The following is a 12,703-nucleotide window of genomic DNA, read 5'->3' on the forward strand; positions in this document are numbered from 1 at the left end:
TGATTCTTCTCGATTATCGTGCTTTTAGCAGTAAATTGACTTTGCGCTTACTTAATTTGCTAGAATGCCGTCAGGAGTTGCTTGACTGAGTGACAGAAAATCCCGAATTATTGCTGATCATGAAAAGAGGCATTCGTCAAGCCGATTTAGCCAGAGAATACTCACTGTTGCGAGCTGCCGTTTCACGAATCGTTAAAAAAATTCTCATCCACGGCAATGCTCTCCCTTGAGGGGAAACTGGAAGACGTGAAAAGACTATTATTGCCGGTGAGACATTAATTTTAAGACAGGCAAAGCGAAATCCATTCATTACTGCCAGAGAAATAAGAGGCATTTTAGACGAGGACCAAATTTGTTGGGTAAATTCGCGGACTGTGCGAAGAAGACTACAGAATGGCGGGTTAAAACCCGCAGGACCTGCTAAGAAACCTTTGCTTAGTGAAAAAAAATATATATATGTATATATGAAGGCCTATCTTAATCTTGTAAGAGAATACGGATCTTGGACTGACGATTGGAAAAAGGTCATTTTTAGTGATGAGTCAAAAGTTAAGTTGATCAATTCGGATGGGAAAAGATATGTAAGACGTCCCGAAGGGAAAAGATGTGATCCAAAATACTCCATTCGAACTGTCAAACATGGCGGAGGATCGGTAATGATCTGGGGTTATTTCTGGATGCGGTATTGGACCACTTGGTCGAATAGAAGGCAATATGGATAGGTTCACATATCAAGACATTGAAGAGTGCGATGATACCTTATTCAGCTGAGGCTACGCCTCTTAGGCGCTACTTTCAACATGATAATGGCTTTAAACGTGTTTCAAAGTTCGCTAAGAAGTGGCTAGCAAGAGAAACGAATTGATGCTAGTAAATGTCCATCCCAGTCTCCGGATTTAAATCCAATAAAAAATTTTTGATACTCTTTGGACAGAAAGATTTGAACCGAAACGTACAGAAACAAGAAAGAACTTTTTGGAAATGTTTGTGCAAACGTGGGCAGGAATGGGCGAGACTTTAATTGAAGAGCTAGTTGCGCCGGTGCCATAGAGAATATTAGAAATAAGAAAGAACTGAGAATATAGTATTGACTAGCAAAGAGAAGAGTGTATTTCCGTTTAGGTTTGTTTTTTTTTTGTTATTTAAAAAAATTGCCAATTCGCTTTTGCCCACATAACAATTTATATTTTAAGACTACATATGTTTTCTTGTAAGATATTTGTTTAACTTATGAACATTATCAAGAGTGGACGATCATATCATCAAAATAAAAAGAATGGGGCGGTTGTCTGTCTTACTTAGCAAACTTTGAAAACGTATTTGCCACTTTACTTTTGGCCACCAGTGTATGTGAATTTGAATACTGCTACACTGCGTAAATTACAGGAATTAATTAAAGCTTCTCCACTTTTGGCCGTTGCTGTAGACTTGGGTTTTTATATAACAATAATTATTCTTATTAATCGATTATTCTGCATGACATAGAAAAAAAGAACACCTTGTAAAAATGGTTTTATTTAAATAACATTTGCATATGCGCGTTTCTGCTGGAACAAATATTTCATAAAAAATTTAACAAATTTAATCGTTAAAAACCAAAAAAACGAAAATTAAGAATTTTCCGGCCCTCCGCGGGTCTTTCACATTCCTCTACACGTCCAGGCGTAGATGTAACGAGATGGTTGATGTCCTCTTGTGGGATCTCATCCTAGGCTAACTGAACGGCAAAACATAGCGCCGGTAGGGGTCGATGGGGTAAACGTGCATTGTCTTGCTGGAAAACTCAATTAACAAGAGTTTTCAGATAAGGCGCGAGATGAGGTTCCAGGATTTCTTGGATGTATCATTGGGCGGTCATACAGCTTCCAATGAAAAGAAAGGGTGACTTGCTACCATATGCAATAGCGTCCCAAACCATTGCTTCAACGTTCTGGTGGACATACCTCTGTATTGTGAACTGAGGACTCTGTCTTTCACCCCATCTTCTTTTTACTCTGCCTCCACGCATACCTAAATAGAATCTGCGTTCATCACGAACTCGATATTATCCAATTCCAGAGTGTCCGTTCCCTGCGTCACTGCAGTCGATTTTGACGGCGAGCGGTAACACAAGATGGGGACGGTAGGACAGCGGGCCGTAACTTCTTGTCCGGCGATAAATGGTTCGAATACCAATGGGTCTTCCATACTCGGCAATTCACCAGCGTCCTCGACGAGACGAACCTACCCCTTAGGGTCATGATTCAAAGGCGATAATCTTGGCGCTCTGTAGTTTTTCGGGTTCGCTCTCCTGCTGCTTGTTCGCCCTTCGTGGAACTACGCCCGACAACATCTCACTATAGTGTTTACACTACGGTTCAATCTAGTGGCGATTTCCCTAAATGACCAATCAGCCTCTCGTAGACCCACCGTTCGACTTCTTTCGAACTCGATCAATTGATTGTATGCTGTATTCTGCGTCTGGGCATGTTTGATTCATCTAAAAGCACTTTCCAAGCGCACTGTACACCAATGAATGGTGTTTTGCAGTTATACTGTTGACGTTTCGTTGCAATTTTTATGGTCAAATAAAAGACTGAAATTCTCGGTAACTCGTAAATACGTTGATAAATATGGCTGAAAATTTAGTCGTTTTTCGCGTTCCCATGTACGAACGTGCCCACCAAAAATTACTCAAATAAAACCATTGCTGCGCGTTGTTTTCCCGTCCGTGCCGCGCAGCACACTTTGACGTGAAGCTATGACGGACTCGAAGCATTCCACAGCTTCGTCCACGACTGCATGTGACGCGTATTTGTTGACGCCCTGTATATACGTAGACGCGCCCGTGCTCTGGCCCTGACAATAAGCCTCAAGACACGTCAAGCCTTGAACCACTTTTCTTCGTACACGTCGTACGATCTGCATCCTTCCCAGTATTCCGCGTTCCTTGGATGCATTTCTTGTGTTGCGGTCACACTTTGTCACCTGAAGTGGTCAGCCGGCGGTGAAACTGCAGATTTCTATGCCGGCAGATGTCACAGTTTGCTCTGCCGTTAGTTATCCCCTAATACGGCGCCGGAGGAAGTAGATCGTGGACAACGGTCAAGATTCGATATAATTATCGGTGCAAAAACGGGAAGGGGGGGGGGGGGGGGTCCTTCGGCGAGGCGTTCTAGCGTAACTCTTGTTAAAGTGCTTTCAAAAACTTAAGTTTGTGCAATAAAAAATTGTTGAACTATATTAACAAGCCGCAGATTGCAAAGATAGGAATAAGCGCGTATTATATCATACACAATATTGCAACCCGGGGGCAATTAATTTTAAACAATAAAGGAATTTATTGTTGTTTCCAGCTGAAACTTGCAAGTCGGGTTTGTGCGGTTTTATACACCTCAGAAAGAAGGTGCAGGCTGCTTAATTAGCGTTATTTTTAGTACCCCCCCCCCCCCCCCTCGGTTTTTTTACACGTAGATGTTTCATGGCGATCATCACTCTCATTCAGACGCATTAAACGCGAGATATTAATTAAGACGCGGCTAATTAATGCGGCATTGTTGGTCCCGACAATGCCGCCTTAAACGTCATCTCCACGAAGAGTCTCCGTTGCAAAGGGCTTTTTTCAGCGGCGTAATCCTCCTTATAAGGCCCTCCACGGGCGTCTCACTTGGGCAACGAGGTTGTCGCCGGGGGCATCCCACCGCAAGCGACAAATACCGTTACCACGTGCGTTACGAAAGAGCATTAAGGACAGGACGATGTCCCTCCTGCAGTCCGTAACTCTAAGTGACAATGGCACCTAAGCCCACGTGCTTATGTAAACATGGGTGTTCGACGCTAAATATTAATTCGTATAAATGTTCGCTCGATTGTATTCAAATCGGGCCACGCGGATCGCGGAAAGGTGACTTTGCAGAGTGTTCTGAGATGTACATTATCACGACTGATCTAATTTCTGTCAGGTGGTCTTGCCGCGTGACCTTTTAATGGGCGTGGTCCCTCAACACTTCGCCATTGTGTTCTCGTGCAAATCGTAATCGAAATAGAAAGGAATGGGGGCCTTTCCGAGGGTCTAGTTTCGGACTCGTTACGTTCCTCCGTGTCCGCAATGGTGCGAAATGCTCTAAAAGAATTTCCTCGTCGGACAACGCGATTGCACATTATAAAGCATTGTGGCTGCGGCTGAAACTAAGAAAGTCATTTAAAATTGTAATTTCGTATGCAATTGCAGGGAATTCAGATGTCGAGTTCGCTTTGCTCATTGTATGTGTTGCATTGTCGAGCCTATTGTCGATTGAAACCTCGTAAATATTCATGTGAACTGTGGACTTTCGATAGGCACAGCCTCATGAAGCACTTTTTCCACGTGGACGTTGTTTGGAAACGCCTGATCTTCGTGCCCACCGGCGCGGGCAGTCAATTTCCCGCCGAACGACGTGAGCACTTGAAACATACCGCGTGGCACGGAAAAGAAAACACCCCGTAAAAATGATTTTATCGAAATCGTCCTTTTTTGGCACGTTCGCACATGGGAGCACCAAAAGCGATTAAACTTTCAGCCATATTTCTCAATGCATTTACGAGTTATCGGGGATTTTAGATTTTTTTTTTTTTACTATAAAAATTGCAATAAAATATCAACAATAAGGCTCCAAAGTATCATTTATGGGCGTGTAGTGTGCCTAGAAGGGGCATTTGGATTAATCAAATTCGCCTAGACGCAGAACGCAGCAAAATCCTCATCAACTCAGCGAGTTCAAAAGAGGTCGAGTAGTGGGTCCACCAGAGGCTGATCGGTTATTTAAGGTAATCGCCACTAGATTGAACCGTAGTGTAAACACTAAAGTGATATATGGTCAAGCGTGGTTTCGAGAAGAGCAAACGGCCAGAAGGAGAGGTATTGGACGATCTCGAAGAACTACAGGACGCCAAGATCGCCGCCTAAACGCTAAGGGACAGATTCGTCTCGTCGAGGACGCTGGCGGATCGGTGGTTTGCTGAGTATGGAAGGCCCATTAGGATTCGAATCACTTCTCGCACTTTCCTACAGTCTCCATCTTGTGTTACCCTTAAATCGTCGTCAAAATCGACTGCAGCGGTGCAGAGAACGGATCTGCATTGGAATGGGCAATTGGATGATGTCGTATTTGTGATGAATCCAGATTCTACTTAGGTATGCGTGGTGGTCAGACAGAGTAAAATGAAGGTGGGGCGAAAGACGGGATCCTCAGTTCACAGTACGGAGGTACGTCCACCAGGGCGTCGAAACAATGGTTTGGGATGCCATTCCTTATGGTAGTAGGTCACCTTTGCTTTTCATTAGAGACAGTATGCCAATCCAACAACACATCCGAGAAGTCTTGGAACCTCACCTCGTATCTCATCTGGCAGCTGTAGCCAATCGAGTTTTCCAGCCAGGAAATGCACGACCGTATGTGGCTAGAGTGACTATGGACTTCGTTGAACAAAATTCAATCAATTTGCTGCCTGGGCCACCTCGCGCTCCAGACCTCTCACTGCTTGAACACGCATGGGATATTATAGGTAGATAGTTGCATAATTTACCCCATCTCCGACATACCCTAGCGACGCTATGCCAGGCTGTCCAGTTAGCCTGGAATGAGATCTCCCATGAGGACGCCAATCGCCTCGTTAGATCCCTACCTAGACGTGTAGAGGAATGTGTGAGACACCGCGGAGGGCAGGCAATTTATAAACATTTTTTGGTTTTTAACAATTAAATTTGTTAAATTTTTTAATAAAGCTTTTGTTTTAGCGTAAGAAACGTGCACATCGAAATTTATTTAAATAAAACCATTTTTACGGGGTGTTCTCTTTTCTGTGACACTCAGTATAGTTTCGCTACTCGGTACCTGTGTTGCCCAACCAGGCTCGCATCCGCTTCCGCGTCGTCTGTGCTCTTCTTTTTTTTGTTAATTTTTCATTTTAAGTTTTGATGCCCTGAACCGTAATTCTAAACAAAGCTCGAGGTCGGACAATTTGAGGAGGTCACGCGCGTCAGCTGGCTCTTAATAGACCGTTCGGCAGTGTACGGATCAAGAAAAGTGGCGATCTGGTGGCACTACAGTCTCAACAATCAGACAATGTCGTTGCGCGAAATTTGAAATAGAGCTTCGCAGGGATGAATGTGCGAATCGGCAACAGGGCGTCCTTCATCTGTTACAATAATGCCAGTCATTGGTGGACGTCACGTTGCGGACGAAACTGGTGTCAAACATTACGACGTTGTCAGTTGTTTCAATTTTTCCAGGGACGACATTTAAGAGCGTACCGAATCTGAACAAAGTGGAAACTTTTATTCCCGCTCGCCAGATCTGTCGGTCTTATCTATTTGTGTTCTATTAATAGAACTTCAGTGAAAGTGTTGTAAGTTTCGCGTTGGTTGATTGGGTTTCTATCATTCATCTATTATTTAATATCGTCAGCACAAAGACTGGTACCACGATCGTTTCAAATCTTTCAGGCTTTAAGATTCCCGTTCTTAATTTAATACTGCTAATTATTTGCTCCAGGACCTCGATAGGAATCTGAAAATTGCGACAGCGCATGCTTCTCTTATTGCCTTTCAGGGTTGCTATTGCGCTCCGTAGGTTTTGTCACGAGTTCCGAATAAAACGCTGTTGCCGCTGCTTGCTATTTTGCTTAAAATCCACTTGGAGGGAAAAAAGCAGCGAACTGAACGGAGGAAACTGGGCAAGCTTTTTTTTTTCTTTGTCGAAAGTTTCTAATTAGGTTTTCGTCCATTGCGTGCTGACCGACTTAGAGCACCTTCGCGATCTTTTTGCCCCTCGGACGCCGGAGGAAAAACGACGATGCCGAGATGGCGTGCCCGCTTCGCGGTCTTCCGAAGCGCCGTCTTCGATAATTATTTAACTCGGTAGATGACCGTGTTTGACCTTTGAAGAAGGTATTCAAGTTCATGCTCTTTAGCGGGAATTCCGTGCATCGATAATAGCAATTGTTGTTCTTCGTGACGAAGATGCGCCCCTAAGCAAAAGGTCGCGCAAAGTGTCCTTGCGAACGGTGCACATCGCAATGGGACGAATCGTCCTTTTTCCTTTATTAAAGCGATAATGTCACAGTTAATGGCATTGTGGGAAGACGGTGGTATTTGTCGTGCCTGTCTTGCCCAGTTGGTGACTAGGGTGCACTTGGCTATAATCGCGGCCTTCACTTTTTCCGGGCAGCCTCTCATCGAGAAAGCCGCATGTGTGTTTTTCTAATAAATGAAAATCCCAACAAAAAGAAATCTGGCCGATAATGGAGACATTATCTCACGTAAATGAATGCTCATTGAAGTGAAGCACTTTCATCTCGAGACCTCTTAACTAGACTACTTTCGACCGGAATTTAATATGTTTTATTAATATGGGAAAATGAGCTTCGTTAGCGCTTCTCTACTCAAGTTCAATGGCAGCAACGTTCCTTTCGTTTAATTGCGAATCTTGGTAAATACCTACTGTACACATGTTGGAGAAACCGCTTTGGAGTCAATTGCCTGTCAATAGTGAAGGTCGCCGATGTTAATTACACACCCCGTGGTCCCGTGTAAGGCCGACCAATGGGGGCACACCATCAACAATAATTATCATAGGACCACGTAGAAATGGAATCCATCGTCCTTGCTCTAATCACGAATTCTTGCCAACACCATTGTTTTCATTTCTGGACTCGTGCCCGGCATTTTTATTTCCTTATAAGGCGAAATTTAGCTTCGAAAGTCGGTTGTTGCTGGCTTTATTGTTGTCGTCCCCGCCATGCCATGAATTATAATATCGGAACTCTCTCAACAACCTGGAGAGATCACCGCAGCTCCTCTGAGGAAAAATGTACTGTTTCCATTTGCAAATATTGAACAGCAATTTTTTTCTACGGTGGTATGTCGGGGGCCACACCCAGCGGTTATGCAAGCTTCGGTAATTATTAGAGTAGACGCTTTGAATGCGAGGAAATAGTATTTTTTCGCCTAGTGGTCTTGTTTTGGAAGACCATACTTAAAATGGTGAATTGCTTCTTGTAAAAATTGTTATGTAAGGCAAATAATCGGAATTCTCGGTATTGAATACTCGGAATGAAAAGTGCTTTTTGTCCTCGATCATTCGAGAGCCATAAATCACGTTGTGAATGCGTGATTGATGTCATTATTCACTGTCATTGGTAATTAAGTAATAAGTTCATTTGCGCCCGCATAGGATTGATTGCTGTAACTTCTAATGTACCAAAATTAAAAAGTGATAATTTTGTAATGTCGTAAACATCGGAATAGTTTCGAAAGTTTTAGCGCGTTTTGCTGGGGTGGGAGCGTCGGTTTTGGCGTAGTTTGTCTCACTTATACCGGCACATTCGCCATATCATCCTTAGTAGGAGAAATTTCCTTTTCGATTCAGGACCAGGTCGCGTACTTGCTTTACCAGTATCACGCCGTGGTAATAAAATCGCTATTAGGGAATACAGGAACTGCATACATTAGCACTGAAAGCTTTTCAGGATACCTATTGAGGAATGATTTTACTTTCATGTTGAGGGGACTCTGCCCCGTCTGAAGATCGCCGAATACGTCCAATAAACTCACTTTTACTCGTTTAACCTTAATGCAATTACTGAATGAATCCCAGAAGCACGTTTCGCAACCCTCTCCCCATATTGGACCAGTCACTGCTTTAATACCAATTTTTCGCCTTAAGGTTTCAAAGAGATAGTGAAGTAGCAAGGCGCGGCCATCGGTAGTGAAACGTTTCATGGCGCTTTGTTCATTCAAGGTTTCCTTTAAAACTATGCGAAAATGTAATCGTTGAAAGTGCACTGCACTTTATTGACCACAATATCGCTTTTACCCAGTTTATTAGATTTTTGTCTGTCGGTCGACAATTTAGCAATTACATCTATCTTTAGCGACATTTTCTTCGATAATCCGATTGTCAGTCGAATCGATTTTGCTAAGGAATCCGCGGACCGTGGATAATGTATGTAAGTGGAGTAAAAGCGGTTGGAACCGCAATTATTGTGGGTGCACAATTGTTTAAGCTGGTGCAACAGCCGGCCCCGCCCAATATTGCGTCCCTCGGTTACATTTTCGGTCATTTAATGGGGCCCCTCACTTTCCTGGTCACGGCGAACAGTTGTTTCTGAGGAGGTGATACATTTCTTGGTGTTTATCTAAATTATGATCAGATTTAACGCTGAGTGGAACCTGCGAAGGAAAATAGGCATTATCTAGATTATTTTGGCCTATGTTTGGTAGTGGTGTTGTTGGTCACGGACAGGATGCTGATATAAGATCTTTATTATCTTACGTTAGTCCCGAATGAACGTTTCATATTTTATATTGTGAGTTTATTAAAGTCTCGCTCGCTTGCCGTTATTCTATCCCGCTGTGCGGCAGGTTGCGTTCACCATAATGTCATGAAAAGTGAATGCTCCTACCTTTATAGCGGTATGTGATAATATCGTATCCACCTTAATGTCAAGAAAAATTAAGTATTTATTGGCATTGTTTAAATTTTTAACACGTGTACTTGAAGCAACGAGCATAAAAGCCATTCAAAAGTGTTTTCGCGAGTATGAAAATCAAATTTAAATTGAAAAGTTTAACGTCATGTTCAGTTCGATTTAAAAATTTTACATGTCACAGAAATACAACTAAAACACTTATTTATTGTTTCTATTAGTTTAATAAACTTCTCCTCCAATTTGCATTTTTCCATTTTGATGATTTTTTAAAATGTATTTTATACAATCGTATTACCGATAAAATCGCTTCGATAAATATAACAACGCCAGAAATCGCGCAACGAACAATGTTATTATTTTCGGATAGATAACGTTGGAGTAATTGCAAATTCGAATTGTTTCCGCATTGCGCCCCCCGTACACGTAACGCGATTTCGGTAAATTGGATTGCCCAGCCGTTAGCTAATTATTATCCAATTAGGAATGTTGAAGAAGACACGTGGAAGAGAGACTGGGAGTGTTAAAGTGATTAAGAACACTTTATTGATTCGCATAGGTACAATCAGCTACAGAACTATTAATCCTAAGACAATGCCAGTTTTCGTCTATACATAATAAATAAGATGAGCAACTCACTATACAAAAGCGATATTACATGTAAAAAATATTTTACATTGAACAACTATAATACTACGATGCAATAGAAGAGTTAGTCCGAAATTCATATTATATACGCAAAGTAAAATGGCACGGTGAACCATCAAGAACACAGACAAGGTGCAGTGATACAGTCTTATTTTCTTGTAAGGAATTGACGTAAATAGTTAGAGGCCCAAGCCCAGTCCAAGCCCTCCGGTGATGTAGGTTTTTTCCGGGTGGATAGCTTTTCCAATTCGCGACACGTGTGCATTGAATCCATTCACCTGATGACTCCAAGTTAAAACAGTTTATATCTTCTTTTAGTAACTTACCTTGTCAGCAGTGTACTTTACTACACGAATGGTACCGTCGGGTTCGGCTAAGGAGTATTCGCCACGGACTACATCTCCTAAACGTTCTTCAGATTGTTCCTTTTGGTCTCCGGTTTTTGGGTCGCCCACAGCGTATTTGTATTCGTATTTGGGGACTGTGTAATAATCAACAGATTTCCCAACACCTAGGAAGCAACAAGAAATAACTTTCGATTCAATAAACAATAAAAGTTATAAGGGCGGTGATTATTTTACCACCAAATTGTCAAGAAATTTACATGAGAACAGCGATGTTTTGAGATCACACATACCTAACTGTTTGCTATTTGTATTCCAAAGAGACTCTATTTGTCAAAAAAAAGAAAGATGAGATGTACTAAGAACTCGACGTTTTTCTAATCACATTGTTAAAAAATTGAGCTTTAAACGACATGTTTCCGCATTTCTTAGGATAATTAAGAAAAACAACATAATTACATAATGTTGTTGGTCAGGTAGTTCGTGATAAATCAAAATAATGCAGTCAAGAAATTGCAGGTGCAGAAATGATTGTCATTCATTTCTGAATCAACTGACTATTTAGGAAGAGCCCGATTTTTCGAGAAAATTCGTGCACGAAGACTCAAAATTAACTTACCGCCGAGACCACCGAGGCCAATAGAGCCCGTACCCAAAGCCAATGGAGTGGCTGCTAGGGAAATCGCAGGAGTGGCAACAGCCAAAGGCTGTATTTTGGAGAGTCCTAACCCCAATCCGGTTCCTAAGCCTCCGCCCAATCCTACCAAACCACCCCCTAAGCCTAGTCCTCCTAGTCCCAATCCTAAACCTCCGGATACGTAACTGAGTCCTCCTTGGGCGGTCTTCGCCATGACGGCTACCAGTAGGATGCAAATTTTGGAGTACATTTTTTTTTTGTTTCTAAGAACCCGACTGCTTTAGAGTGTGATTGATCAAATTCGGAAGAAAACTGATACAGTATCGGGCATTGTCGTTCGCTTTTATAGTGGTCGAAACGGTAGCGGCCATCGAGAAAAATGCAAGGAAACTCGCTTGGAGATCGATTCGGCCCGCAACATGCTTCATTGTCAGGGTGGCCGGTTCCGATTTTTTTAGTGGGTACCATTTGGGGGTATACTGTTCAAGTAAACGAGTTAACGATAACGTTATATATTGAATAAATAGCGCCAAAACATGTAGCTAACACGTACAGAGCAAGAAATGCAGATGTTTCTTCAAGATTCACCTAAACCCGACCTCAATATCCGTAGGAAATACAGCCACATTAATGATATTATTTGATCGCTAGTGAATATCCAATATGCTGCAAGTTAACGTGAACAGACTTCCTTTGATTATAACGTGCAGGGTGTCAAGATTCATAATTTAATGTATATATAATAGTAGCTGCCTATTCCCAAATACCTATTCCTATTAGACTCAGATGTGAGGAAATTGCATCAGATTTAACTAGAATTGGGACAATATTCACGTACAGTGCAGGTATTTGCATCATGTGCTTGGCGACCTAAACAAATTGACAAATGTAAACAATAGTGCGGGAGCAAATGTGATTTAAACTAAATTATGCACTACACGGCTAACATAAACTGTGGTATTTTGGTCTAATAAACGAGAATTTTTTCCGCTCATTACTGTGTACACTGCAGTTCGTTATAATAATAATCATTCATAATCAAAACGTTCAGGCTTATTAAATCATTAGTTTAATGCCACAATAATGAGGTGACTTTGGACTAGTTCCATTTTTACGAGCACTAATCTAAATAAATTCCATTATTCGCAAGGAATAATGACTTTTTTCAATCTTCCACTCCATGCTCTAATTAGGCTCAATGAAACGGCAAATTGACAGGGTTATTAATTAAAATATCTAATTTCATAGAGGTCCTTGTGGTTGTTGCAGTTATCAGCCGCATGCGAGTGTTGTTTCACAGCCATTTTTCATATGCTTGTCAGCAGGTTCCTTATTTAGTTTATCTCGAAAGTAGTACATTTTCAATCTTGTTTAATATCCACGCAGCCCACCTAAATGTGACATGCTACGAAAATAAATCAGATTATTCGATAATGTTCAGGTTAAGGTGGTGTTTTGTAATAGGGAGCTTTAGCAGGGGGCAGGAGTGATCTAAGAGTTCGCGTTTACCGCGAGTTCATGTTAGTCCTTGAAGTTGTACCTCGGGGACGGGGTGAAGTTTCTAGGGAATTTTGAAGGAATTGCTGGTAATTTTGTTACTTATGGTGCCAGCCGATATTACATTATT

At 41.9% G+C, this 12,703-nt stretch overlaps 2 protein-coding genes and 1 long non-coding RNA gene across 5 annotated transcripts in view; 2 read left to right on the forward strand and 1 right to left on the reverse strand.

The window, feature by feature from the left end:
* The window catches only part of Naa15-16 (N-alpha-acetyltransferase 15/16), a 35,136-nt gene that overhangs the window by 14,810 nt on the left and 7,623 nt on the right, over nt 1–12,703 (forward strand). The gene's annotated exons all lie outside the window — the stretch shown is intronic.
* LOC136343591 (uncharacterized) lies at nt 906–5,768 on the forward strand. 2 transcript variants are annotated; one of them, XR_010732807.1, is made up of 3 exons: nt 906–4,785; nt 4,841–5,224; nt 5,303–5,768. It is a non-coding gene; the product is annotated as an uncharacterized lncRNA (long non-coding RNA). The 2 variants fall into 2 exon arrangements; XR_010732806.1 differs by having other exon boundaries at nt 906–5,224.
* On the reverse strand, nt 9,971–11,399 carry LOC136343568 (adult-specific cuticular protein ACP-20-like). Its single transcript, XM_066290371.1, has 3 exons — nt 11,059–11,399; nt 10,422–10,606; nt 9,971–10,373 (listed from the first exon to the last, which is right to left on the reverse strand). Exons 1-3 carry the CDS (start codon nt 11,324–11,326, stop codon nt 10,275–10,277), a joined length of 552 nt encoding a protein of 183 aa, XP_066146468.1. The 5' UTR covers nt 11,327–11,399; the 3' UTR covers nt 9,971–10,274.

This window comes from Euwallacea fornicatus, chromosome 15 (genome assembly GCF_040115645.1).
Source record: "Euwallacea fornicatus isolate EFF26 chromosome 15, ASM4011564v1, whole genome shotgun sequence".
In the NCBI taxonomy this organism is placed as follows: Eukaryota; Metazoa; Arthropoda; class Insecta; order Coleoptera; family Curculionidae; genus Euwallacea; species Euwallacea fornicatus.

Coding starts and splice junctions, on each gene's coding strand:
- LOC136343568 (XM_066290371.1), bottom strand. CDS start 11,326: ATGTACTCCAAAATTTGCATCCTACTGGTAGCCGTCATGGCGAAGACC. Junction 10,607..11,058: donor TGGCCTCGGTGGTCTCGGCG/GTAAGTTAATTT, acceptor GTTGCTTCCTAG/GTGTTGGGAAATCTGTTGAT. Junction 10,374..10,421: donor TAAAGTACACTGCTGACAAG/GTAAGTTACTAA, acceptor TGGAGTCATCAG/GTGAATGGATTCAATGCACA.